The 25,369-nt window shown below is 47.6% G+C and overlaps 1 protein-coding gene across 1 annotated transcript in view; it reads right to left on the bottom strand.

Annotated features, from left to right (window-relative positions):
• The window catches only part of HSPG2 (heparan sulfate proteoglycan 2), a gene marked incomplete in the record, with an annotated part of 205,321 nt that overhangs the window by 65,545 nt on the left and 114,407 nt on the right, over nt 1-25,369 (bottom strand). Inside the window, 30 exon segments of the mRNA XM_073601461.1 lie at nt 1,212-1,322; nt 3,072-3,239; nt 3,361-3,419; nt 3,859-3,945; nt 5,382-5,509; nt 5,899-6,012; nt 8,149-8,379; nt 8,487-8,567; nt 8,992-9,084; nt 11,509-11,592; nt 11,997-12,086; nt 12,311-12,592; nt 12,881-12,985; nt 15,014-15,052; nt 16,493-16,684; nt 16,855-16,995; nt 17,075-17,166; nt 17,991-18,040; nt 18,234-18,320; nt 18,535-18,656; nt 18,736-18,849; nt 18,954-19,065; nt 19,138-19,256; nt 19,516-19,695; nt 19,778-19,960; nt 20,076-20,216; nt 21,528-21,595; nt 22,541-22,596; nt 22,712-22,798; nt 22,888-23,015. Coding sequence (XP_073457562.1) covers nt 1,212-1,322; nt 3,072-3,239; nt 3,361-3,419; nt 3,859-3,945; nt 5,382-5,509; nt 5,899-6,012; nt 8,149-8,379; nt 8,487-8,567; nt 8,992-9,084; nt 11,509-11,592; nt 11,997-12,086; nt 12,311-12,592; nt 12,881-12,985; nt 15,014-15,052; nt 16,493-16,684; nt 16,855-16,995; nt 17,075-17,166; nt 17,991-18,040; nt 18,234-18,320; nt 18,535-18,656; nt 18,736-18,849; nt 18,954-19,065; nt 19,138-19,256; nt 19,516-19,695; nt 19,778-19,960; nt 20,076-20,216; nt 21,528-21,595; nt 22,541-22,596; nt 22,712-22,798; nt 22,888-23,015 — 3,544 coding nt within the window.

Here is a 25,369-nt window from a genome sequence, read left to right as displayed (position 1 = left end):
TCTTTGTAAACTGACCTGTAATTAATGAGGCTATATGCCCAATTGAATCCCCTTTCTTCTTATCTCCCTCTCCCTCTTTATTGGGGAGTTATTCACTTACTATAAGATATTATTATTCTGGCATTTTTTTTTTATCTCTTTAGATAATCTCTTGCATCTACTCCTGATGAAGTGGACAGGGATCCACGAAACGCGTAGAGTTTTAGGATGTCACAAATCTTTTTGGTCACCATATGCTAGGTTATCATGTATTTCCATCTATTTAATAACATTATGTATGCAGATACTGGGAAAATTATGAATTTAGATTGTTACATCTTATTTATTATGGATCAGCTTTTTAGTTATTTTTATTTTGTATATGTTTGGAATTTTACTCAAATCACTGTAATATGGAATTTGTTATCATGCAATAAATATACTATTATATCTACTATTGCGATTTGCCTCATATAAAGTTCCATGACCAATGTATTCTTTAGTGTATTGTATTTAGGGATGGAGGCATCTCGCTTACGGTGTATTGGATCATTACTATTTATCAAAAAATATTTCAAGGGTTCCTCTGGGGTAAAAGAACTTCTATAGGGGTTCAGTCCTCAGATCCCCAAAAATACAGCAAACCAAAAGATTACCAGGACTGAGGCACCCAATAACCCAATGTGCATATATTATAGCAAACTGCTGCACATCGATCACCTTGAACACCTTGTATACAGTATATATGACTCGGCAGCCCTCTGCACTGTACTAGGTCTACTTACTCTTCTCAGTTAACACACAGAAAAGGACCCCTTCCCTGTCTACAAGTAATTGTAGACCTTCACCCAAAATTTTTTGAATGAAGTGGGGGTGGGGTGAGGCATAAGTCAGGTTTTTATTGCTGTTCTTGCTGAGATTTCTTTTGCCATCTGTCGTACCTCGGAGAGGAAATGGCAGGAAATCTCCCCAGCAGGGACACACAGCCAACAGAGCTTCTAACCTTTCCCCACTCCAGCTAAGACAAAGAAAACTAGGGATTGGAGTTCCACTTGAAGAATCCAGGTGCTGTATGCAGATGATGTGGATTGGGTATGACCCCATTCCTTCTTCTGGTGTTATATGGATTGTATTCCTCCTGGTTCCTCCTCTCTCTATAGGTGTGTAGGCCTGTTCTCGTTACTCTCCTCTACAAAAGTTCACCCAAACACAGTCACCCTGAGAACATTCACCTTGTACAATGATCTCCGCCCGGCTGGTGTTGGCGAATTGGTAGTTGCGGCAGGTACAGATATAGACGCCGGAATCAGAAGGCTGAACGCTGGGGAAATGTAAGCTTTCTCCTGAAATAGGACCAAAGACAAACACAGATTAACGGATTCAGTAAATGATCTTCAAACATCACATGGTGCGCACACTTCAGACTCTCTGCAGCCTCGTATTTCAGCACTGTGCAAGTCCCCATCCTGCTGATAGCAACACACAATGGCCACCCAGCTCCTCAAATACATTTCAAATGTCTGCATGGGACACCTCTGATCTCACTAAATGTAGAGGCCACCTAAATCACTGAAGACACTGAACTATCTGCACTCTGCTATACACTCTTACCTAATCCTAGCAAACTTTTACATAAATACAGGGATTCTTAGTTCACATATGTTGCAATAAATGTTCAAGCTGGCGAACTATATCAAAGTGATCCCTCTCTGGCCAACTGCATCAAATTGATCCCTCTCTAGCCAACTACATCAAAGTGATCCCTCTCCAGCCAACTACATCAAAGTGATCCCTCTCCAGCCAACTACATCAAAGTGATCCCTATCTAGCCAACTAAATCAAAGTGATCCCTCTCTGGCCAACTGATTCAAGGTTATCCTTCTCTGGCCAACTGTGTCAAACTGATACCTCTCTGGCCAACTGACTTAAAGTGACCCTTCACTGGTCAACTTTGTCAATGTGATCCTTCTCTGGTCAACTGAGTCAATGTGATCCTTCTCTGGTCAACTGAGTCAATGTGATCCTTCTCTGGTCAACTGTCTCAATGTGATCCTTCTCTGGTCAACTGAGTCAATGTGATCCTTCTCTGGTCAACTGAGTCAATGTGATCCTTCTCTGGTCAACTGATTCAATGTGATCCTTCTCTGGTCAACTGAGTCAATGTGATCCTTCTCTGGTCAACTGAGTCAATGTGATCCTTCTCTGGTCAACTGAGTCAATGTGATCCTTCTCTGGTCAACTGATTCAATGTGATCCTTCTCTGGTCAACTGAGTCAATGTGATCCTTCTCTGGTCAACTGATTCAATGTGATCCTTCTCTGGTCAACTGAGTCAATGTGATCCTTCTCTGGTCAACTGAGTCAATGTGATCCTTCTCTGGTCAACTGAGTCAATGTGATCCTTCTCTGGTCAACTGATTCAATGTGATCCTTCTCTGGTCAACTGAGTCAATGTGATCCTTCTCTGGTCAACTGATTCAATGTGATCCTTCTCTGGTAAACTGAGTCAATGTGATCCTTCTCTGGTCAACTGAGTCAATGTGATCCTTCTCTGGTCAATTGAGTCAATGTGATCCTTCTCTGGTCAACTGCGTCAATGTGATCCTTCTCTGGTCAATTGCGTCAAACTGATACCTCTCTGGCCAACTGACTTAAAGTGATCCCTCTCTGGCCAACTAAGTCAAAGTTATCCTTCTCTGGCCAGCCGAGACAAAGTGATCTTTCTCTGTTCAACTGAGTCAACGTAATCCCTCTCTGACCAACTGCCTAAAAGTGATCTCTCTCTAGACAGCTGTGCCAAAGTGATCCCTCTCTGGCCAACCGCGTGGAATGTTTAAAAAAACGGATCCTGTTGCTGTATATTGTGACGTGTCTGCCTACCAGGATTGTTTTGTACCCATGGAATGGGCTGTCCCCATATACACTTCCTTTGCTAGTTACAAACTGACCCATGTGCTGCCATTTTCTTTTCCTCTCACATTCCTGGCCTTGGCTGAAAGGAGACATCAGTCAGGTACCATAAAGAGCTTTTATATCTAATTTCAACGGGGGGACAGCTATAGCGGGTGCTCAGGGACACCGGCAGTCTCCTACCTCTGTCTATTAGTTGGGAGTTGCTGGGAATAGGTCGCCCATCTTCACGTGTCCAGAAGTAGTAGTAAGGAGGATCTCCACTGCCCTGACAGCGCAGGGTCACCTTCTCACCCGCTGAGGCCGTCTTTTTGTCGGGATAAATTCTGACAATAAAGGGAGATCTTCGATCTGAAAAACAGATGGGGGGGGGGGGGGTGTCACCCATCACACGGTACACAGGAATCGCATTTCAGATCTTCCAGGGTCATGTTCAGCAAAACAATCATGAAGGAAAATGATGGGAACTGACCATCAGGGAGACATTTCTGTCCTCGGATGTTGGGGCTCCCCGTGTAGCCAGGAGCACATCTGTTAGGAGGGGGGGGACAAAGGACACAAAGTGTGAGACAAACATCCATACTGAGATATCCTATATATCCATTCCTAGAGCTGTCCCATCAACACCGATGTGACACAAACCCCCACCTGGAATACATATCCAACCATAACCCAGAAGGAACGGTCCCCTGCCCTGGAGATTCCAGTTCTACCATTTCTGCCATTCTGATACTTTCCTATCTAACTAATGATATATAGTGTGTAGAGGATCATTACTGAATTTACATTGTTACTGAATCTAGAAACATCCATACTAGGAACAAAGTATGAGGCTTCATTTATGGACTATTCTAGATATGTCCTATCTGAGACCAACACCCGGAGGTAACCTGAATTACCTACCTCAGCACACAACAAGCCTTCCAATTATTGACTGATAACACTATGACAAGAAGTGAATAACACTTACCTCTCACAGTACTGTCCCGTGTACCCTGGAGGGCAGGCCGTGCAGCGGTACCCACCTGTACCCACTGTCTCACACGTCTTAGAAAACCTAAAATAAATCACGGGAAATCAAGATATCATTATTGAATTATATGGCAGCAAAGACTGAGTTCACTATGTCCAGACCACAATCATTATTTTACATTATTCTTTTTAAACTACATAATATTTATTTTATTTCAGGTACTTGTATAGCGCCGTCAATTTACGCAGCGCTTTACATATACATTGTACATTCACATCAGTCCCTACCCTCAAGGAGCTTACAATCTAAGGTCCCCAACTCACATTCATACATACTAGGGACAATTTAGACAGGATCCAATTAACCTACCAGCATGTCTTTGGAGTGTGGGAGGAAACCGGAGAACCCGGAGGAAACCCACGCAGGCACAGGGAGAACATGCAAACTCCAGGCAGGTAGTGTCGTGGTTGGGATTCAAACCAGCGACCTTTCTTACTGCTAGGTGAGAGTGCTACCCACTACACCACTGTGCCGCCCCCTAATATGAATGTGTATGAAAAAAAATCAAACTGAGCATGACACTCAATGGAAGGTACCATAATGGTGTCTTCTCCTGCCTCTGCCTCACCCCCCACCAGCAGAATACCCCACCACTCTTTTCAGAAGGTATTATATTGGGTCTTCCCCTTTCTCTGCCTCACCCCCCCCCACTAGAAGGTATCATATATGGTCTGCTCCTGGCTCTTCCTTGCTCCCCACCAGTAGGATACCCCACCTCCTCCACCAGAAGGTACCGTAAAGGGGTCTTCTCCTGTCTCGGCCTCACCCCCCCACCAGCAGGATACCCCATCTCCCCCACCAGAAAGTACTGTAAAGGGGTCTTCTTCTGTCTCTGCCTCGCCCTCTACTAGCAGGATACCCTACCTCCTCCACCAGAAGGTACTGTAAAGGGGTCTTCTGTCTCAGCCTCACCCTGCACCAGCAGGATAACCCACCTTCCCCACCAAAAAGTACTGTAAAGGTGTCTTCTTCTGTCTCTGCCCCACTCCCCACCAGCAAGGTGCCCTACCTCCCCACCAGAAGGTACCTTACAAGGTCTTCCTCTGGTCCTGTTTCATCCCCTAACTGCAGGTCAGCCCCCTTTCCTCCACCATAAAGAGGTCTTCCCCTGTTTTTGCCTGACTACCCACCAGCAGGATCCATCACTGGAATATCTAGAAACTTCTGAAAAAGTCCTCCTCCTCCCACATGATCGGATCCAAGCTGTGCATTGTGGGAGGGTGTACATGTCATTCCCCTGGGGGTATTTGGGGGTTTTGGTGGAAGAGGTTCTAGGTACAGGTAGGACAGCTGTCTTTAGGTGACAAGGGGGCAGAGAGAACAAAACATAGAAATCTAACACAACATACAACTAAAATAATAAAGGTAAGGATTGAGGAACAAGTCGGTTTCCTGTAATTGATTTTCTCACAGTGTACACCACCGCAGGTAAGTCTCTGCCGTATATAGAGGACACTTACTGGTTCTCCGGGTCGGTCAGTGGGCACGCACAAGGTTGGCAGTCCTCAGGAGTTCCGGCCGTGGCGTCGCCGTAGAATCCGGACTCACACTTGTCGCAGAACTCGCCGGCCGTGTTATGTAAACAGTTCTAAAGTCACAGGAAACATGAAACTGGTAGAAACATTTCATACTTCACAATGGAGCAAAGGGGGACTGGCCGGGAATACCGTGTAGGTGGAACATGAACTGAATGGGGGTCATAGCGGCTGACAAATAACTACAACCACAGGATAAAGGTGGAGTCTGATTGGCCGCTGTGAAGAATACAGACGTTTCTAATGTCAGAGATTTTAATGAATGAGGTTTTGTGTGTTCGGGAGACCATGGATCTGAGTATTTCTATTGTGTGCACAACGTTTGGTGGAGACATGGACACAACAAACAGCGGGAGCAGCTATGAGATAATTAGGTGTGTAAATAAAGTCCGGGCACTCCAGAGTCTGGAGACTCCGATAATCGATTGCATTACACACTCACCGTACAGGCGCCGGTCTCCGGGTGACAAGTCTCGGAGTGACCATTGCAGTCACAGGGCTCACAGTGTCCAAGGTACAGACCTCCTCCGGTACGAGTGTATCCAGGGGCGCAGTCCTGTCACAGAGAGAAAGTGGTTACCCCACTAGGAAATATTACCATAGGCATACCAACAGGTGAAAACCCAATGACCATCAATCAAGAGTCACTACAATTGGAGAAAAGAGGGAAATGAACATCCTGGAACAACCTCACTCAACCTTTTCTACACAGAGGAACCCCGGGAATAACTTTCCGATGTCAGGGAACCCCTGCTAAAAATGACTATATCTACAACTCTACATTAGGGTGATGGTCAGTGGGAGGAATGTTCCTTACACTTGTGGTCATTGGAAAGAATTACCCCCTTACAGATGGCTAAAAAGATTAATGGTGTCAGTAGGAACTTATCTGAGAGACAGAAATTGCTCATTGCTCAATGAAGCCCCTAGCAACCTCCAGAGCAGTGGTCTCCAAACTATGGCCCAGGGGCAGGATGTGGCTCTTTGTTTGCTTTTATTTGGCTCTTGTTGCACTATTCCTTCAATGGACACCAGTTATGGGGCACCATTTCTCCCACTGACACCAATGATGGGGCTACTGGGTGGCACAGTGGTGTAGTGGGTAGCACTCTCGCCTAGCAGTAAGAAGGGTCGCTGGTTCGATTCCCAACCTACAACACTACCTGCCTGGTGCATGTTCTCCCTGTGCCTGCGTGGGTTTCCTTTGGGTACTCCGGTTTCCTCCCACACTCCAAAGACATGCTGATAGGTTAATTGGATCCTGTCTAAATTTTTCCCACTACTTTTCCCACTGACAATATTAATGGGGCACTATCCCTCTAACTGACACCAATGATGGGGCACTATCCCTCTAACTGACACCAATGATGGGGCACTATCTCTCTGACACCAATGATGGGGCACTATCCCTCTAACTGACACCAATGATGGGGCACTATTCCTGTAACTGACCTCAATGATGGGGCACTATTCCTCCCATGATGGGGCATTACTCTTCCCACTGATAATATCAATAGGGCACTAGCCCTCTAACTGACACCAATGATGGGGAACTATCCCTCTGACATCAATGATGGGGCACTATCCCTCGAACTGACCCCAATGATGGAGCACTATCCCTCAAACTGACCTCAACGATGGGGCACTATCCCTCGAACTAACCTCATTGATGGGGCACTAGCCCTCTAACTGACACCAATGATGGGGAACTACCCCCCTGACACCAATGATGGGGCACTATCCCTCGAACTGACCTCGATGATGGAAAAATATCCCTCTAACACCAATGATAGGGCACTAGCCCTCTAACTGACCTAAATGATGGGGCACTTTTTCTCTAACTGACACCAATATTGGGACACTATTCTTCCCTGAGAAATCAATGATGGGGCACCATTCCTCCCAGTGACACCATCAATGAGGCACTATTTCTCTTACTGACACCAATGATGGGGCACTAATCCTCGCACTGATACCATCAATGGGGCACTATTCCTCCCACTGACACTAATGATGGAGCATTATTTCTCGCACTGACACCATCAATGGGGCACTATCCCTCTAACTGACACCAATCATGGGGCACTATTCCTCCCTTTGAAATCAATGGTGGGACATAATTTACTAACGCTGATGCCGGAGATGTTTCTACTCCCACTGGCCACAATCCGCCCCTTAAGGCCTGAAGGACAGTAAACTGACCCCATGTTTAGAAAATTTGGAGACCTCTGCTCTAGAGGAACCCTAGAGTTCATTGGAATAGTGGTTGAGAAACCCTGTCCTGGAGTGATGGATAAGAGGTCAGCAGAGACAGGCAATTTATACCAGGGTTCAGAATGTGTGGACATGGCATGGCCTAGTGCCAGCTACCAGCAGGAGGCCATAGGTACCAGTACTTGGCAGTATAGATGATTATCTTCACTGATCCTTGTGGTCATTTGGGAAGATGGGGTAAATACAGGACAAGGAATCTCTCAGAATGTTGGGATGGAAGTGAGGACCCTCAAGACACAAGAAGGAACATTTATTTATGGAAAATCTCCAACTATAGCATAGATAATTGGTATATATATATATATATAGTAAAATATAACAGTATAGATGGCAGCCAGGCACTGCCAATGTGAGACAAAAAGGACTAAAATGTACAAAACATTCAGGAAACATTCAGACCAAACCCAACCCATCTCACCTGGCAGGACAGTCCTTTGTATCCAAGAGGACAGCGGCATTCCTCCACCTCCAAAGCCTGTGGCAGTCTGGTGTAAGCTGGTCCAGCAGTCTCCATGATTACACCAGTGATACTGGAGGATAACATGTCTGTGGAATACGAGGCTCGGATAAGAACTTCATCAAGATCAGCCAGAGCCATCATCAGATGTTCGCGGGTAGCCTGCTGCCCATCCGGACGCTTCCACTGACTCTGATGGGAGATGATAGAAAAATGTTAGAGGACAAAGTGGGGAACATGTGGACTCCTTGGATTTCCTTCATGACTGGGATAAACCACAGAGAAGCCAAGTCCCTCACCTCTCGGAAGGCGATCTCAAAGGTCTTGATCTCACGTGGACGCAGCTCAGTCTGGTAGGCAACCAGCGTGATGTCATTACCCTGCCGGGCAGAAGGAACGTTGTTTAATATTTAGTTGGGTCTCCATTCAGATGAACCTTCCCCACCCGGAGAAATGTGGACAACCACAATGGTGATAATTTATCAAGAGGCTTTCTGAGGACATCCCTCCACAGGCAGAACCAGCCCCAGATTGGCAGGCTATTACATAACCCGATTTACGGTTGGATGTACGCTCTGCTAAAGGCAACTTTTATTTTTAGGATCATTTATATCTGGTGAGGTTGGTGCAAAATAAGCAATTCTATCATTTTAAGAAAGTGACAAAACTCTTCAAAGGAAAATCCACTCTGAACATCTATAGAAAGCCATCATTGCGCTCAGTCTTTGGTACGAATACCAGGTACTGTCACCCTTAGGGTAGACACATATCTCACACCCACCACGGATCACAGGCTTATCATACCGTGATCTGAACATCTGCATCAGGCAGTGGAGAGCCACGAATTCCGGCCGTGTAACTGAGCGTGTAGCGCAGCGTGCCACCATATGACGCCACCTGAAATATGAAAATAACATCATTATCTGTGAAAGATTATGAGCAAACTTACAGAACTTCTGGATACAACCTTCTGCTGTGGAACTACAAGCACCAGCATACCCTTCCAGATAAAGCCATAAATCACTGTTTATGTTGGTGTGTACAGATATTATATTTATATACATTTTGGCTGCAATAGCAGAGAAGCAGCTTTCAGAGGCATGAACATTCGGTAGGGAGACTCCAGAAAGGCGGATGTAATGGCGGGACATGAAATGAATGTAGGCAGCAAGTAGGTGCCTATAAGAAGAGAGAATAGAATGGGCAGGCACCAGATTTGTATGAGCCATTGGGCAGGCACAAGATTTGTATGGGCCAATGGGCAGGTACCAGATTTGTATGAGCCATTGGGCAGGTACCAGATTTGTATGAGCCAATGGGCAGGTACCAGATTTGTATGGGCCAATGGGCAGGTACCAGATTTGTATGAGCCAATGGGCAGGTACCAGATTTGTATGAGCCAATGGGCAGGTACCAGATTTGTATGAGCCAATGGGCAGGTACCTGGCTTCCCTGGGAGGGGGTACAGCGTGCAGTCAGGTTTATTCAGGGCTGCTGCTGCTGCATGACAGGGGCCCCCGGGACCCCTCACTCCAGCCAGGTTGAGGAGGAAAACCCCCATAGTTGAGCTGTACTTTTACGGCCCACCAACCGCTACCACCTTTGGCAACAGAGGCAGTGGCTAGGGGTGTAGACATGCCATGGACGTGATGTTGTGCTTCACAGCCATGGCAGAAGTTATAGAGAGCAAAGCTCATGTAAACGAGTTCTTCATTTATTTTTTAGAATGATATATTTTTATTTATTTATTTTACATTTTTACTGCCCTGTTTGGGGGGCTTTGGTAAAATACCAGGGGTCTAAGCAGACCCCTGACGTCTCACATTGGAGACAGAGAAATGGGAGGACAGAGATTCATCAGTCCCTTTCTCTACAGCCTCAGCTGCACTGATGAATGAATGGGAAGCATTCAAGAGGCTTCCTGTTCATTCACAAACCAAAGCATAGGAAACACATTTATGAATGCACACAGTTTACTATGCTTCAGCAATGAATAGACACAGGAGCAGTCAGTGCCGATCACTCACTCTGTTCATTCAGGAACAGAAGGGGATGGTAAACATGACATATTTACCGTCCCCTTCCTCCACCCTAAATCATAAACCCCTGTGCGCCCGCAGTAGCCAGCAGGAGAGGAGGGAAGCTGGCGGCGCTGCGGGGGGAAAGGGGCACACACAGGGCCTGGGCAGTGGGGGGATGGGGGCAGAGATCCTAGAAATGATCCCCCTGCAGTGCAGCCAGCGGGAGGGAGGGGAGGAGAAGCTGGCAGCACTGCAGGGGGAGGAACAGGAGGATCAGTGTCTGCAGTAAGGCAGTACAGCCAGCCCTCCTGTCTGGGTAGACATGGTCTGAACTTCTTGGTAGTGCCGCCATCCACTAGATTGGACTGACTTGTACCTGAACTCTACAATAACAAATACACATCTATACAAGAGATAATACTTTGTCTATTGTGACTTTCTGTATACTATAAGGTATCTCTGTGATTACAGCTGTATATGCTGTATACATAGGTGTGCGCAGCCTATTGTATTAGGGTGTGCACCCCAAAGCTCAAATATACATGAACGCCACCTGCTGTCACAGGGAGGAGGCTCTGATGGTGGGAGACAGTTGATTGGGAGCCTATTACCTTAAATCCTAAGTATAGGTGTAATATGTTCCTACAGTTGAACCTAGCCTTTAATATAATGGGGGCATTTACACTGGCTACCGGCACCCCAACCACCCACCTGGTGCCACCCCTGGATAATGCTAATTCACATGGGGTGATTAGGGTGTGCCCAGGCACACCCGGCACACCCTGTGCGCACGCCTATGGCTGTATACTATCTCCACGTACTTCAGTCAAATCCTAGCTGATTATTTCAGTATATTATCTGGACAGAAGAAGAGAATTCTAACTGGATATATTACAAATGGTGCTGTGGAACTGACCAGGAAAGAACGGCTACCAGACAAAGTATCTATAGGAGCAACCAATTCATTCATTGGTGAGGACCAGTCCACCAATGAGAGAGGACCAACAGCGGAGGATCAATCCACCTGTGGCTTAGGACCACTTTACCAGTTTGGACCAGTTCATCAGTGGGTGAGGACCAGCCTACCAGTAAGGACCAGTTCACCAATGAGTAAGGGTCAGCCTTCCAGTGAGTAAGGACCAGTTCACCAATGAGTGAGGACCAGTTCCCCAATGGGCATGGGCCAGTCTCCCAATGGCTGAGGGCCAGTTCACCTATAGTTTAGGACCAGTTTACCAGTCAAAGTCATGGAAACCTCTTGAAGACATCAATTAGACTTTAGTGTCTTGTATTCCATTACCTTATCCCCAAGGAAATCTTTAGGCAAGGACCAGTAGAAAACCCCTTCAGGGATCAGGGAGAAGCCCTTGTAGACCAGTGTGAACTATGAAAAGAGGAGGCAATAAAAAGACGAATGCAGAAGAATTAAGAAAGAGAAACATGCAGCAAACCAGCTTTGCCAAACAGAAAAAAAAAAAAACGATGACTAGATCACAGAGTCAAATAGAAACCAGCTGTAGCCAATAAAGGGGCTTTTACTTCATCCTTTCTAAATAGGTGAAGAATGTGTCCCCATTCGCACCTTGGACTGCCCAAGGTACTTATTGTCCCAGCCCAATACAAACCTAGGAGGAAAACTCTATGCAGAAAGCATCAGTGATGGTAAATAATAAAGCAGGACCCCGGCACTGCAAGGCCAGAATTCTACATGCCGTTGTCCTGACGTAGATGAACTCCATATGACATGCAGACCTCATGCAATGAACTCACACCAAGCTCTGTAAATACCTTCTCAGCCCCTTTTAATCCTGGCGTTCGAGAATAGAGGACATTGCGGGAATCCTGACCAGATGACCGAGGGGAATCTCCGCTCAGAGCCTTGGGGTATTGAAATGGAGCATTATGGGGGTGTCTGGTTGTGACTAAACCCCAACACAAGGACATTGTTAAACCCACAAACCCTGTAATGTGAAAGATCAAGCAATCTCAGCCTGGACACAGAAAAAACCAAGGAAGAACTCTGTTATCCAAGATTTAGATATCTACAATATCTACCCCACCAGACTAATGGGATCATGCTAGGCAGGCAGGAAGCAGAATACCTCATTCATAGATCTCCTGGGTGAGTGGCCGGGAGCACCGACAGGTGGAAAGGTACGACTGGCTGACCTAAGCTTTACTTTTGGTTGTTTTTGATGACTTTGATGAGAAGCAGACGATTGACCTGGAGGTCCGTGGAAAGACGAGGGAGAGAGAGAACCTCCATCAGACACATTGTTATTGCTGGTGGGCAGAGACGTTGGGGGCTGATGGGAGCGACTAGAAGAAAAACTTGACAAGAGGCTCCAGATTTCACTGTCAACCTTTTCCTGCGTCTTATCCATCTGAAGATGAGTTCCATTGCGGGGAAAGAGAAAATAAGGACAGACAAGAAGAAAACGACACAAGAATGAAAAATAAGAGAAAACTGAGGAAGAGGGAAATATTGGGAGTGAGAGAAGAGAAAGGACTATAGAAATTAGAAGTGGGACACAGAGAATGACATTATATGATATATTGTAGGACATCATATCCACTATGAATAAGGTCAGTGACACTAGTGTGTCGTGCTGCTTGTTTGTAGGGCTATGAGGCAGGGACATGGTGAAGGAAAGATTGGGCCAATCAAGTACCTGGACCTGTCGCCGGGATCTAGAGCGAGGACTGAAATGCTCCTGTAGGTCTCCAGTAGCAACTCTCTTACGCATTTCCTCTTCTGTCAGTGATGAGTCATTCAGCTGCATGTACAAGATCAATGTGTTTATCTGCTCCTATCAGCACTCTGATGACCACCCAAAGGCATGCTGCACTGATAGGACAAGAGGACCACCCAACGGCACTCAGCATGCTGCACTGATAGGACAAGAGGACCACCCAACGGCACTCAGCATGCTGCACTGATAGGGCAAGAGGACCACCCAACGGCACTGAGAATGCTGCACTGATAGGACAAGAGGACCACCCAACGGCACTCAGCATGCTGCACTGATAGGACACGATAACCACCCAACGGCACTGAGCATGCTGCACTGATAAGACAAGAGGACCACCCAACGGCACTCAGCATTCTGCACTGATAGTACACAATAACCACCCAACGGCACTCAGCATGCTGCACTGATAGGACACGATAACCACCCAATGACACTCAGCATGCTGCACTGATAGGACACGATAACCACCCAACGGCACTGAGCATGCTGCACTGATAAGACAAGAGGACCACCCAACGGCACTCAGCATGGTGCACTGATAGGACAAGAGGACCACCCAATGACACTCAGCATTCTGCACTGATAGGACATGATAACCACCCAACGGCACTCAGCATGCTGCACTGATAGGACACGATAACCACCCAACGGCACTCAGCATGCTGCACTGATAGGACACGATAACCACCCAACGGCACTCAGCATGCTGCACTGATAGGACAAGATGCCCACTTCATGGCATTCAGCATGTTGCACTGATAGGACAAGATGACCACCTCATGGCACTCAGCATGGTGCACTGATAGGACAAGATGCCCACCTCATGGCACTCAGCATGCTGCACTGATAGGACAAGAGGACCCTCTAATGGCACTCAGTATGGTGCACTGATAGGACAAGACGCCGACCTCATGGCACTCAGCATGGTGCACTGATAGGACAAGATGACCAACTCATGGCACTCAGCATGGTGCACTGATAGGACAAGATGCCCACCTCATGGCACTCAGCATGGTGCACTGATAGGACAAGATGCCCACCTTATGGCACTCAGCATGGTGCACTGATAGGACAAGACGCCAACCTCATGGCACTCAGCATGGTGCACTGATAGGACAAGATGACCATCTCATGGCACTCAGCATGGTGCACTGATAGGACAAGATGACCAACTCATGGCACTCAGCATGGTGCACTGATAGGACAAGACGCCAACCTCATGGCACTCAGCATGGTGCACTGATAGGACAAGATGACCAACTCATGGCACTCAGCATGGTGCACTGATAGGACAAGATGCCCACCTCATGGCACTCAGCATGGTGCACTGATAGGACAAGATGCCCACCTCATGGCACTCAGCATGGTGCACTGATAGGACAAGACGCCAACCTCATGGCACTCAGCATGGTGCACTGATAGGACAAGATGACCAACTCATGGCACTCAGCATGGTGCACTGATAGGACAAGACGCCAACCTCATGGCACTCAGCATGGTGCACTGATAGGACAAGATGGCCACCTCATGGCACTCAGCATGGTGCACTGATAGGACAAGATGCCCACCTCATGGCACTCAGCATGGTGCACTGATAGGACAAGATGCCCACCTCATGGCACTCAGCATGCTGCACTGATAGGACAAGATGACCAACTCATGGTCAGCTAGAAGGACCACAGACTCGAGCGCTCTCCCAGATTCATATGAATTCACTATGACTGGAGTTTTTAGGGACACGGGACTCTACATACCACAAGCCCTAGCCTCGCCCCGTCCTGTGACACCAATAAATTTTTGGACGGAATTCTAACAAGGCTCTCTGCACACGTATTTTGGCCAGGCAAAGCACTCTTATTTAGAAGTGTCCAGTATGAAGACGGCCATCTTTAGCCACAATAAACGATGGAGAGCTGGCGAGAGTTACATCAAACCAAACTATAAATGGATTTAGTAACAATACCACAGAAGCCACAATGTTAAGGCAGATTGTTAAGAAGTAACTGCAATGAATGAAGCCATCACCACACATCCATCCAATCCACACACTACCTTATGGGCCCGACGCATCCGTGCAAAGTACGTCTCCCGCTGCAGGGCAGAGTAGCAACAGAAAGAGATAAAATACTCAAAACCAGACAACAGAGAGGAGAAACTTTCAGAAACATACAGTCAGTGATAGCATGAAAACCACAGTGTTACCAAGAGATCCACTGAGCGTTCTTCATATCCAGTATCATAGCCAGAGCCGTATTCTGCTCTATATTCAATTTACAATCCAAACTGATACCTAATGGACATATTACATTTAAAGTGAACCGGTCACAAACCGAGACAATCGAATCTATGGCGGTCACCATCCGTTATACCTTGTGTCAATCTGATCCGCAGATCTGGAGACAGAGGCAGCGGATGTTATAGGATCCTGTAAAAGTTTGGCTTGGCCTCTCCCATCCCTATTGGTCAGTCAGGTTGGCCATTTCTAGGGAGTCCAATAGGGAGGTTTGGAAGGCAGGAAACAATGTGGTCATCCACACCTTGGGTGGTACCTTTGATTCTGCAATGTTCCATCATATGCTCAGCTTGAATGGCCTTGTTTTGTGTCAGGTTCCCTTTAATGGCAGAAAAATCTAGACAATAACCAATCAACTATCATCTCAGCACCGAACGGCAATGGTCAGGTTGTGTCTTCAGTTCCTACACCCTGCGAGTTCCGTCTGCCAAGTCTGGAGGCTTCTCTTACTGTTGGGTATGGATGGAGCTCAGGCACAACTTTGACAGCATGGCCAGTTCAGGGAGCGGAGTCAGTGCCGGCCCCCTAAAACCCAGCCAAAGACACAACCTCAACGTGTCTGCCCTCCATATGATAACCATTTATCTAATGATAAGGATACAGATCTCATAATGCTACACACTGTCGGGGCATGCTGGAGATTCATAGTCCCACAGAAGATGAAGATTAAACATATATAGGCAAAATAATGTCATAAAACAACTAAATTACGTAACAGAATCATCATAAAACTACAGAAAATTTGGTTTCTCAAAAGATCTTTTCATATTGTGTCTCAACAACCAGATTCAACCAGTGTCTGTAGAGAAGAGTTGGGATTTGGTTGGTGAATATGGATAAGAAGGGAGATTCCATAAGGAAAATTGTCCACCATCAATGAGACCCATTAAGTGACTATTTTTGGGTCCACCGTGAGGATAGCCTGCAGCAATCCTGGTTATCTCTTCTTATAGAAGTCAATACAAAGGTGTTCACAAATTCATCATCCACACAGACAATTCAGCTGCTCATTACCGGCTAACCATAGCCTGTCCAGACACATGGACACCATGATGCTTGGCACAGCGGCACAACATCTCCATCATTGCTGATGATGATTGATATTGGCCAATCATGGTCTCATGAGGACAAGCTAAAGACTGCAGCCAAGAACGGGTCTCCATTTACCAATGCCTCACTTTGGTGGTGGCACAGTCCCTGTATACTGCTCAGGATGACCCCTGTCCATGGTGGGTTACCTTATCCCCCAGGTAGTTCTCTGGTAGCTGCCAGTAGAAGGACTCCTGGCCCAGTTGGTCAAACTGACTATAGGAGAGTTGTGGCCCATGAGTGGACATCTCCACCGTGAGTCCGGTTGTTATACGGGTACTGCGCTGACGGTTCATCAGGGCAAAGTTCTGGACGTTTCCGGGTAGGAATGGAGTGATGATCTGGAATAGAAGAAGAAGAAGATCACATCCATGACTTGGCACCCTTCACATAAACTATAAGTAAGCACGGTCCGGGTATATATACGATCTATATACTATAAACAAGCATGTGTCTAATTAAGAACACAAATCATCACATAAAGCATGGCAATGTGGTGTCACTGTCTCACCAGTTCTCGGTGGTAGCTGGAGCTGGTACATTGCTGGGTGACCCCCATACAGAAGCAGGGCAGGCAGCCATCTGGGTTGTCCACATTGAGGTAGAAGTGGTTTGGACGACAGGTGCTGCATGACAGACCTTCTACATGAGCCTGGAGGAAATAGAGAGACGGGTGAGGCCCGGTCATGTGACAGCAGGAACGGGATTCTGGCAAAAGCGCTCGCTCTTACCTTACAAGGGCACTGGCGGCGGGCGTCACATGTGTTACTGATGCTGCCCCGCAGATCACACTGGCAGCTGGGGCCAGGGCCGGGGCCGGGGCCTGATGGCAAACAGAGACAAGGGTGAAGATGGATATTCAGCCATTTTTCCATTGGAAGTATTAGTGCCGGTTTATCCAACGTTCCAATTCCAATATCATCAATTTGTCCATCTTTTCCATATTTTGACCAGGATGAAACCCATTTGGCACACAAAGTCTCTAAAGTTCTTGTTTTGTTACCGAACATGATCATTTCCATCAGCCGCTAATTATTTCAGTAAGTTGTATAAGGGGGGGCCTCAGAGTGACATTGCAATACAGTATGGAGCCAGGGTCATACCTGTACAGGGGGATATATGGAGCCAGGGTTATACCTGTACAGGGGGATATATGAAGGCAGGATCATACCTGTACAGGGGGATATATGGAGCCAGGGTTATACCTGTACAGGGGGATATATGAAGGCAGGATCATACCTGTACAGGGGGATATATGGAGCCAGGGACATACCTGTACAGGGGGATATATGAAGGCAGGATCATACCTGTACAGGGGGATATATGGAGCCAGGGACATACCTGTACAGGGGGATATATGAAGGCAGGATCATACATGTATAGAAGGATATATAGATCCAGGATCATACTTGTATAACAGGATATATAGGACCAGGATCATACTTGTACAGGGTAATATATGGAATCAGGGTCATACCTGTACTGTGGGATATATAGAACCAGGGTCATACCTGTATAGTGGGATATATAGGATGAGGGTCATACCTGTAGAGTGGGATTTATAGAACCAGGGTCATACATGTACAGGGGGATATATGGAACCAGTGTCATACATGTACAGGGGGATATATGGAACCAGGATCATACCTGTGCAGGGTTGTCCTTGAGATGGATCTCCCAGGTAACCTGGCGCACACCTAGAATTAGAAAGATTTTGAACTGTCACAAAAAAACATCAGGATGAGTACTCTGTTCTGGTTATCTCGCTAATTGGGTGAAATTACACCAAAGGTTGGGTCCTGCAAATATCAGTGACAAGTTTTATCTCCTGCAGCCACCATGAGCTCTCTCTCGGGTTTGAAAGACAAAAGTTCAATAGATGCTGATTACCTTTCACACTGCCGTCCAATGTAACCAGAGGGACAGGAGTCGCATGTTGGTTGACCATCTGAGTCCAAGAAGCACGTTCCATAGTACCTGGACACAGACACAGAAGACAGACCAATTTATGGACCTTCATCAGAGGAGGAGACAACTTCTATATGGTCCCAATGGGCCTTATGTATACAAACTGAAGAGAGGGCAGTCAGGATTGTTTCTTTTAGCAACCCATCAGTTCCTAGAGGCCATTTTCAGAGAAAAGATGAGAAGAACGTGGACAGCCTAAACGCCTTAGAACACCCCAACTTACTGGCTGGATGTGCCCCGGCATGGACAAGGCTGGCAATCTCCAGGACTTCCTCGTCTTGGGTCTCCGTAGAAGCCCGGTCTGCAGCGGTCACACTTGGGCCCCTCGGTGTTGTGCTGGCAGTTCTGGGTGACAAATGATCACAGATCAGCTCATACAGATACAACAAGTGACATGCAGGAAACTGATAGAATTGAAACCTACCAGACATTCTCCCGTCTCTCCGTCACACTCCGTGGAGTGGCCACTGCACTGGCAGCGCTCACATGTGCCCAGATACAGACCGCTGGTGGATCGTGTGTAGCCAATGTCACAGTCCTGCAGGCAGAAAATCCAGACATGAAGAAGACATTACTGTCTAATCTGAGGTCAGCGGTACAGAAACTGAAACATTATTGGGCCTATCCAACAGTCCCACCCACCTGACATGATGGTCCAGTGTAGCCGATGGGGCAGGAGCAGTCCTCAACCTCCACCGCCTGCTGCAGGCCTGTAGAGTGAGGAACGGCGATGTCCATATAGATGTTGGAGATTCTGAGGACAGACAGGGAGTGAATACACAGAGAAGCATTTCATCCACACCGTACAATGACGCCAGCTACTTACCGACTTTCCACCATCCTCTCCGCGTAGGACGCCCGGATCATCAGAACGTCGATATCAGCCAGTGACATTAGCAGGTGCTCACGTGTAGCTTCCTGGCCATCCGCCCTCCTCCAGAAACGCTGCCATGGATAGAAATTGTTTATTAGATCACTAAAGGACAAGAGATGTACAGGACCCTTTAATAAAACGCCCAAATTCCATGTAACCCAGAAATGACCTCTGGATCTTCCTGCACATCGTTGACCCTAAAACTGCTGACTGAGCCATGATTCCATAATGACGTGTCTTCCTCCATTGTGCCCCCTCCCCGGATCCCAACTGGTTATCTTCATCTAAATGGATTTGTGGGCCCACCTCCTCCATGGGGCGAGGTCTTACCTCTCGGAAGGGAATGGTGACTGTGATGGGAAATCCAGGAGAACCTCTGATATCGGCATAATGTTCCAGGAAGATCCCATTGCCTTGAAGAACGACGTGAGGCTGGGTGTCCAGAGACTGGGCCCCATAGGAGGCCTCATAGGTGATGGTGTAGCGCAGTTCCCCGCCATATGATGTGACCTGGAAGACAATGTCACCCTGTGAAACTTTCCACCACCATCATCACCATTGTTGCCCATGTCGTTGCCCGCAGGAGATGTACCTTGTCTCCCTTGAAGCGCTCCGGCAGCACCCAGAAGTAGATGTCTTGGGGGATATTGTTGAAGTTGCTGAATGTCAGCTCTGATGGACCCGTCACACTGATGCCCTCACTGATTGTTCGTGTGCTGGCGGCATTCGAGATGGAGAATGGCGCCCTCTCATGGCTGTCATACGTAGCGCGGACCTTTAAAACATTGGAAAGCATACAATTAATGGATGCAATGGCCAGGGTACAGGTGACCTCTCAGGTACCCCAATATATCTGCTCTCCTGGGCTTAGACCTATGGACAATCAGTACCTGGTCCCGGTTCCAGTAGGAGCTCGAACACTGCCGTGTCACCCCCATACAGAAGCACTTCAAGCAGCCATCCGGATTCCGATCACTGAGGTAGAAAGTTCCACTTTTACATTCGTTACACAAATTCCCTGAGACGTGAGGCTGAAAAGGAAAATAGAGGGTCACCAAAACAAGAACAGAAGGGAAATCTCCTATGGGGACACCCATTCTGGTGACCCCAGTATAAGAGGGGTATTCCCTCACCTGAGAGAGATTTCCTCTCACTTCCTGTTGTGTCTCCACAACAGGAAGTGAAGATAAATCTCTCTAATCGTACAAAGAGAACAAAAGTAAAAAAACGATGCCTCAAGTTTGGAAGCCGGTGGAGGTAGAAAAATTACATATCACTGGTGGTGCCCCATCATTGGTGTCAGTGGGAGGAATAGTGTCCCATCATTGGTGTCAGTGGGAGGAATAGTGCCCCATCATTGGTGTCAGTGGGAGGAATAGTGCCCCATCATTGGTGTCAGTGGGAGGAATAGTGCCCCATCATTGGTGTCAGTGGGAGGAATAGTGCCCCATCATTGGTGTCAGTGGGAGGAATAGTGCCCCATCATTGGTGTCAGTGGGAGGAATAGTGCCCCATCATTGGTGTCAGTGGGAGGAATAGTGCCCCATCATTGGTGTCAGTGGGAGGAATAGTGCCCCATCATTGGTGTCAGTGGGAGGAATAGTGTCCCATCATTGATGTCAGTGGGAGGAATAGTGTCCCATCATTGGTGTCAGTGGGAGGAATAGTGTCCCATCATTGGTGTCAGTGGGAGGAATAGTGCCCCATCATTGGTATCAGGGAAGGTATAGTGACCCATCCTTGGTGTCAGGGAAGGAATGATGCCTCATATCAGTAGGAGAGAAAGTGCCCCAAGGGTCGGATAAATGCAGGGCCACAGTTTGGAAACCACTCCGCTAGACTACTGGTCCCCAACCTCATTTCTCGAGTACACCCAACAGGCCATGTTTTAGGAATTTCCCTTCCCAAGCCACTAACATGGGATTTAAAGCACTTGTGCAAGGAGAAGGAAATCCTGAAGACATGACCCGTTGGGCGGTTGGGAACCCCTGCTCCAGAACCTGATCTAAGAAGACAGGTGAGGACATCCCTCATTGGGACTCTCCTATTGTAGAGACTTTAGGGAGAGGCCATGAGTCCGGTACAGGAGCGGGGCGTGGAGCAGAGGGAGGAGCAGGGGGAGGAGCAGGGGGAGGAGCAGAAGGGGGAGCGGGGGCCAGGGGGAGGAGCAGAGGGAGGAGCATGTGGAGGAGCAGGGGGAGGAGCAGAGGGAGGAGCAGGGGGAGGAGGAATGGCTGGAAGAGAAATGTGATGGTAATCCGATACATTGTAATAAATCTTTCTGGTATTGGATCAGGCGACAGCTGGGGGGCGCTGCAGGAAGTCCCCGAGAGCGGACTCACCTTACATACACAGGCATTGGGAGAGGAGACGGCGCTGCCCCGATTGTCACATATCCCCGTATCGGCTGCTGCGGGACACACACAGAGATCAGAACACAAAATAAGGCAAAAACTCCACAAATAAATGAAAAGAAGAATGACCCCCAACATTCGAACTCCGGACCCTCCAAGGATTTATTTCATTTGTTCATATTAATGTTTTATGAAATGATATTTCATGGTGAGGATTTTCCCCTTATCAGGAAATTCCATCGTTATCGCCCCCCCCGAACAATCTCAGTGTTACCAGAATCATCTACATCCCTTTCATCTTTACTAAAATAAAAGGAAATCCCTGCAGGGGATGTCACTAAGCTGCCTTCCAGCGCTGTGCAGACTTCTGAGGGGGGGGGGGGATGGGCTGCACACTGTGCACACAGTGCCTCCCGGGGGTCATTTAACAGAGAACATTTACAATCACATAACATTTCTAGACTTGTTTTACTCAATGAAAGTTATGAAGGAGCAGCGGCGGTAAAGTCCACCAGGGCCGCCAATAGAGGGGCACCCGCAGTCCTGTACTGGGCCAGCAGAGGGCCCCAAGGTCTCTAATGGCAGCCTTGTTGGTGCCCCTCAAACAGTCTCTATGTACTTCTCACAATCTCCAGGGAAGTTATATGTTGCCCTGACCAATCATGCCCACTGGGACTCTCCCTCTGGTGACGTCACGCCAAGCTTCCCTGTCGCCCTGTCACCCCCCCCCCCCCCTGCACATGCACACTGCACTTCTGGACTGGGCAGCCTGTGTGGTCCCTGATGCATGCTCAGTGGGATCCCCTCTCCTGTCTGGAGCTGGGCAGAGATGAGAACAGTGTGGGAAGTGAGAAGGTGCGGGCAGTGAACACCCAGGGAGATGGAAGGGGATCAGTACAGCTGTACGGGGCCCCATGAGTTCTAAAAGTGGCCCTAAAGTCCACACACAGTGCAGGTCTGTTGGGAAAGCTGGTTGTATTGGGGGGGGGGTCAGTACTAACCATTGGATTTCGTACACCGCCCTCTCATTGGGTCACCTTCATATCCTATGGCACACCTGGAATGAAAATCGCACCATCATCAGATAACGCATGTACCAAGTGGCCTTCAAACGCCAGATACCAGAATGAAATATCCAGAGAGATGAAGCAATACACATGAGCTGGACTTACCTCTCACACCGCCGGCCGGTGTAACCCTCCGCGCAGTTATCGCACGTTGGCTGACTATCGGTGTCCAGGAAACACGTGTCTGAGTACCTATATTGGGGGGGCAGAGAGACAGTCGTCAGAGATCAGAACATCACCTAATAAACGCATTGAATGGTGCGCATGGCAAGAAGGCTCACCTGCGTGTCGGGTCCATGAGAGGGCAAGGACAGGGTCGGCAGGCATCGGCTGTGCCCTTGGTGGGATCTCCGAAGAAGCCCGCCCTACATTTATTGCACTGCGGCCCCTCCGTGTTGTGCTGACAGTTCTAGAGAGAAGAAAACACAATCAGAACCCCTGAGCTTCCACCCCGCTTGTGTAGGCTTCATTCCGACTGACCAGCCAACGCTGAAACCGTGATCAAGTAGGAACGTTCACCCAATGCACCTTCACAGTCAGGTAATCCATCAGAACATCAGCTAATAGTAGCTGGTTACAACTGGACTTTTTCTACAATGTTGTAGAAGTTTCACTTCTCATCCGAAAGTCTTCTTCAGTTCTAATGAGCGCCAGGAACACATCCCGCTATTTATAGTCACCTAGACCAACCACCATGGAAGGTGTCAAGGAAGATGCTGATTTCCAGGAACACTATTAGAGGAGGAAACGTCCCTGTTCTATTTTCATAATCCAATCACATGGTGCCATTCAGTATTGAGCAAGTGTTGATTATCCGAGTCCCACAACTGAAGGTGTGGATTTATAGGACATCATGGTGTGTGTAAGAAGGTGATGAAGTTTTCCATGTGGGTGGAAATATTGGGGTCCAGTACTCATTAGAGCTGAGGAAGACACTTGGACAAGTAGCAAAACTTTTCAGGACAAGTTCAGTTGAATGTAATACTACAAGCAATGCCATGGGCTGGAGAACTACAGGAGAACCTTCACAGCTTTCATTCTGAAGGTCCTCACAAGAATTGCTGAGTAGAACTGCAGTTTCGTGTCACATGACTCTGTGCTATACACCCCAGGGACAGCAGGGAGCATACAAAATACCTGACCTGTACATTGACATGACTGGTGTTCCCAAAGCTTCTGACTTCCAGCAACAAGACATCAACCAACATGTGGAGTCTTGGTGTTCCACAGCCATGGCTGGATGGATGACACAAGCTATGAACACTTTCCCAGCATGCATTGCAAGGCTTGATTTCAAATTCTGCTCCAGAGTGGCTTTAAAGGAATTATAGGACTAAAGCCTAGTACACCGGGGGCCAAATATGGGGTGGCATTGGCCAGTTCAATAGAAACCGGCCGGCATTCGCCCCGTGTGTACAGCAGCCGGGCCCGCTTCTGTGGAAGTCAAAAAAGTCTGCCGATCGGCATCTGATCAGTACTGTCATCCAATGGCTAAGATCGCTGACTGGGGTGTTCTGGAGAGGCGGGGGGACGATGACACAATAGCTCAGTGAGGGAGATTGCTCAACTAACATCACATAGTTAGTACAGCGGCTCCTCCCGAGCTCTAAAAACAAATAGTGTGTACCAGGCTTTGATCGGTAAAAGTTCCTAAATGCATCAACACACATAACCCAATCAGAATCCTTCTTCTACTGGGTGAGTCCAGCAAAGTGATCCCTGATTGGTTATTATGGGTTACTTCGTTTAATAAGGCCCAATGACCTACATTCCACTATGGAGCTTCCAATAAACATTTCACAGAGTCTGATCAGCACTACAAATGACCAAATTGAACCATGCTACAAAATATTTCATCTTGAAACTATTTCAACCTGAAAACTATTTGTACAAGTTGTATTTACTGCACTCTGAGATACACAAAGCAGTAATGGAAATACTGTAAATATGACCGAAAGCAGAAGACTCCAAGAGTAAATTCTGGAAATACGATATCATAGAATGGGAGAAAGCCAGGCTGAGGTCAGTGCAGACATTGAGCAGAACCTGAAGTCACAACACCCTGAATCAGAAGATCACAGCTGTGTGAGAGCCGTAACATGTATGGGAAGTTGTGAGAGCCGTAACATGTATGGGAAGTTGTGAGAGCCGTAACACGTATGGGAAGTTGTGAGAGATGTATCATGTATGGCAAGTTGCGAGAGCCGTAACACGTATGTGAAGTTGCGAGAGCCGTATCATGTATGGCAAGTTGCGAGAGCCGTAACACGTATGTGAAGTTGTGAGAGCTGTATCATGTATGGGAAGTTGCGAGAGCCGTATCATGTATGGCAAGTTGCGAGAGCCGTAACACGTATGTGAAGTTGTGAGAGCCGTATCATGTATGGGAAGTTGTGAGAGCCGTAACACGTATGGGAAGTTGTGAGAGCCGTAACACGTATGGGAAGTTGTGAGAGCCGTATCATGTATGGGAAGTTGCGAGAGCCGTAACACGTATGGGAAGTTGTGAGAGATGTAACACGTATGGGAAGTTGTGAGAGCCGTAACACGTATGGGAAGTTGTGAGAGCCGTAACACGTATGGGAAGTTGTGAGAGCCGTAACACGTATGGGAAGTTGCAAGAGCCGTATCATGTATGGGAAGTTGCGAGAGCCGTAACACGTATGGGAAGTTGTGAGAGATGTAACACGTATGGGAAGTTGTGAGAGCCGTAACACGTATGGGAAGTTGTGAGAGCCGTAACACATATGGGAAGTTGTGAGA

This window comes from Aquarana catesbeiana, linkage group LG10 (assembly GCF_042186555.1).
Source record: "Aquarana catesbeiana isolate 2022-GZ linkage group LG10, ASM4218655v1, whole genome shotgun sequence".
Taxonomy (NCBI): domain Eukaryota; kingdom Metazoa; phylum Chordata; class Amphibia; order Anura; family Ranidae; genus Aquarana; species Aquarana catesbeiana.
The sequence above is the reverse complement of the archived record's forward strand: the minus strand, read 5'-3'. Positions and strand labels throughout refer to the sequence as shown.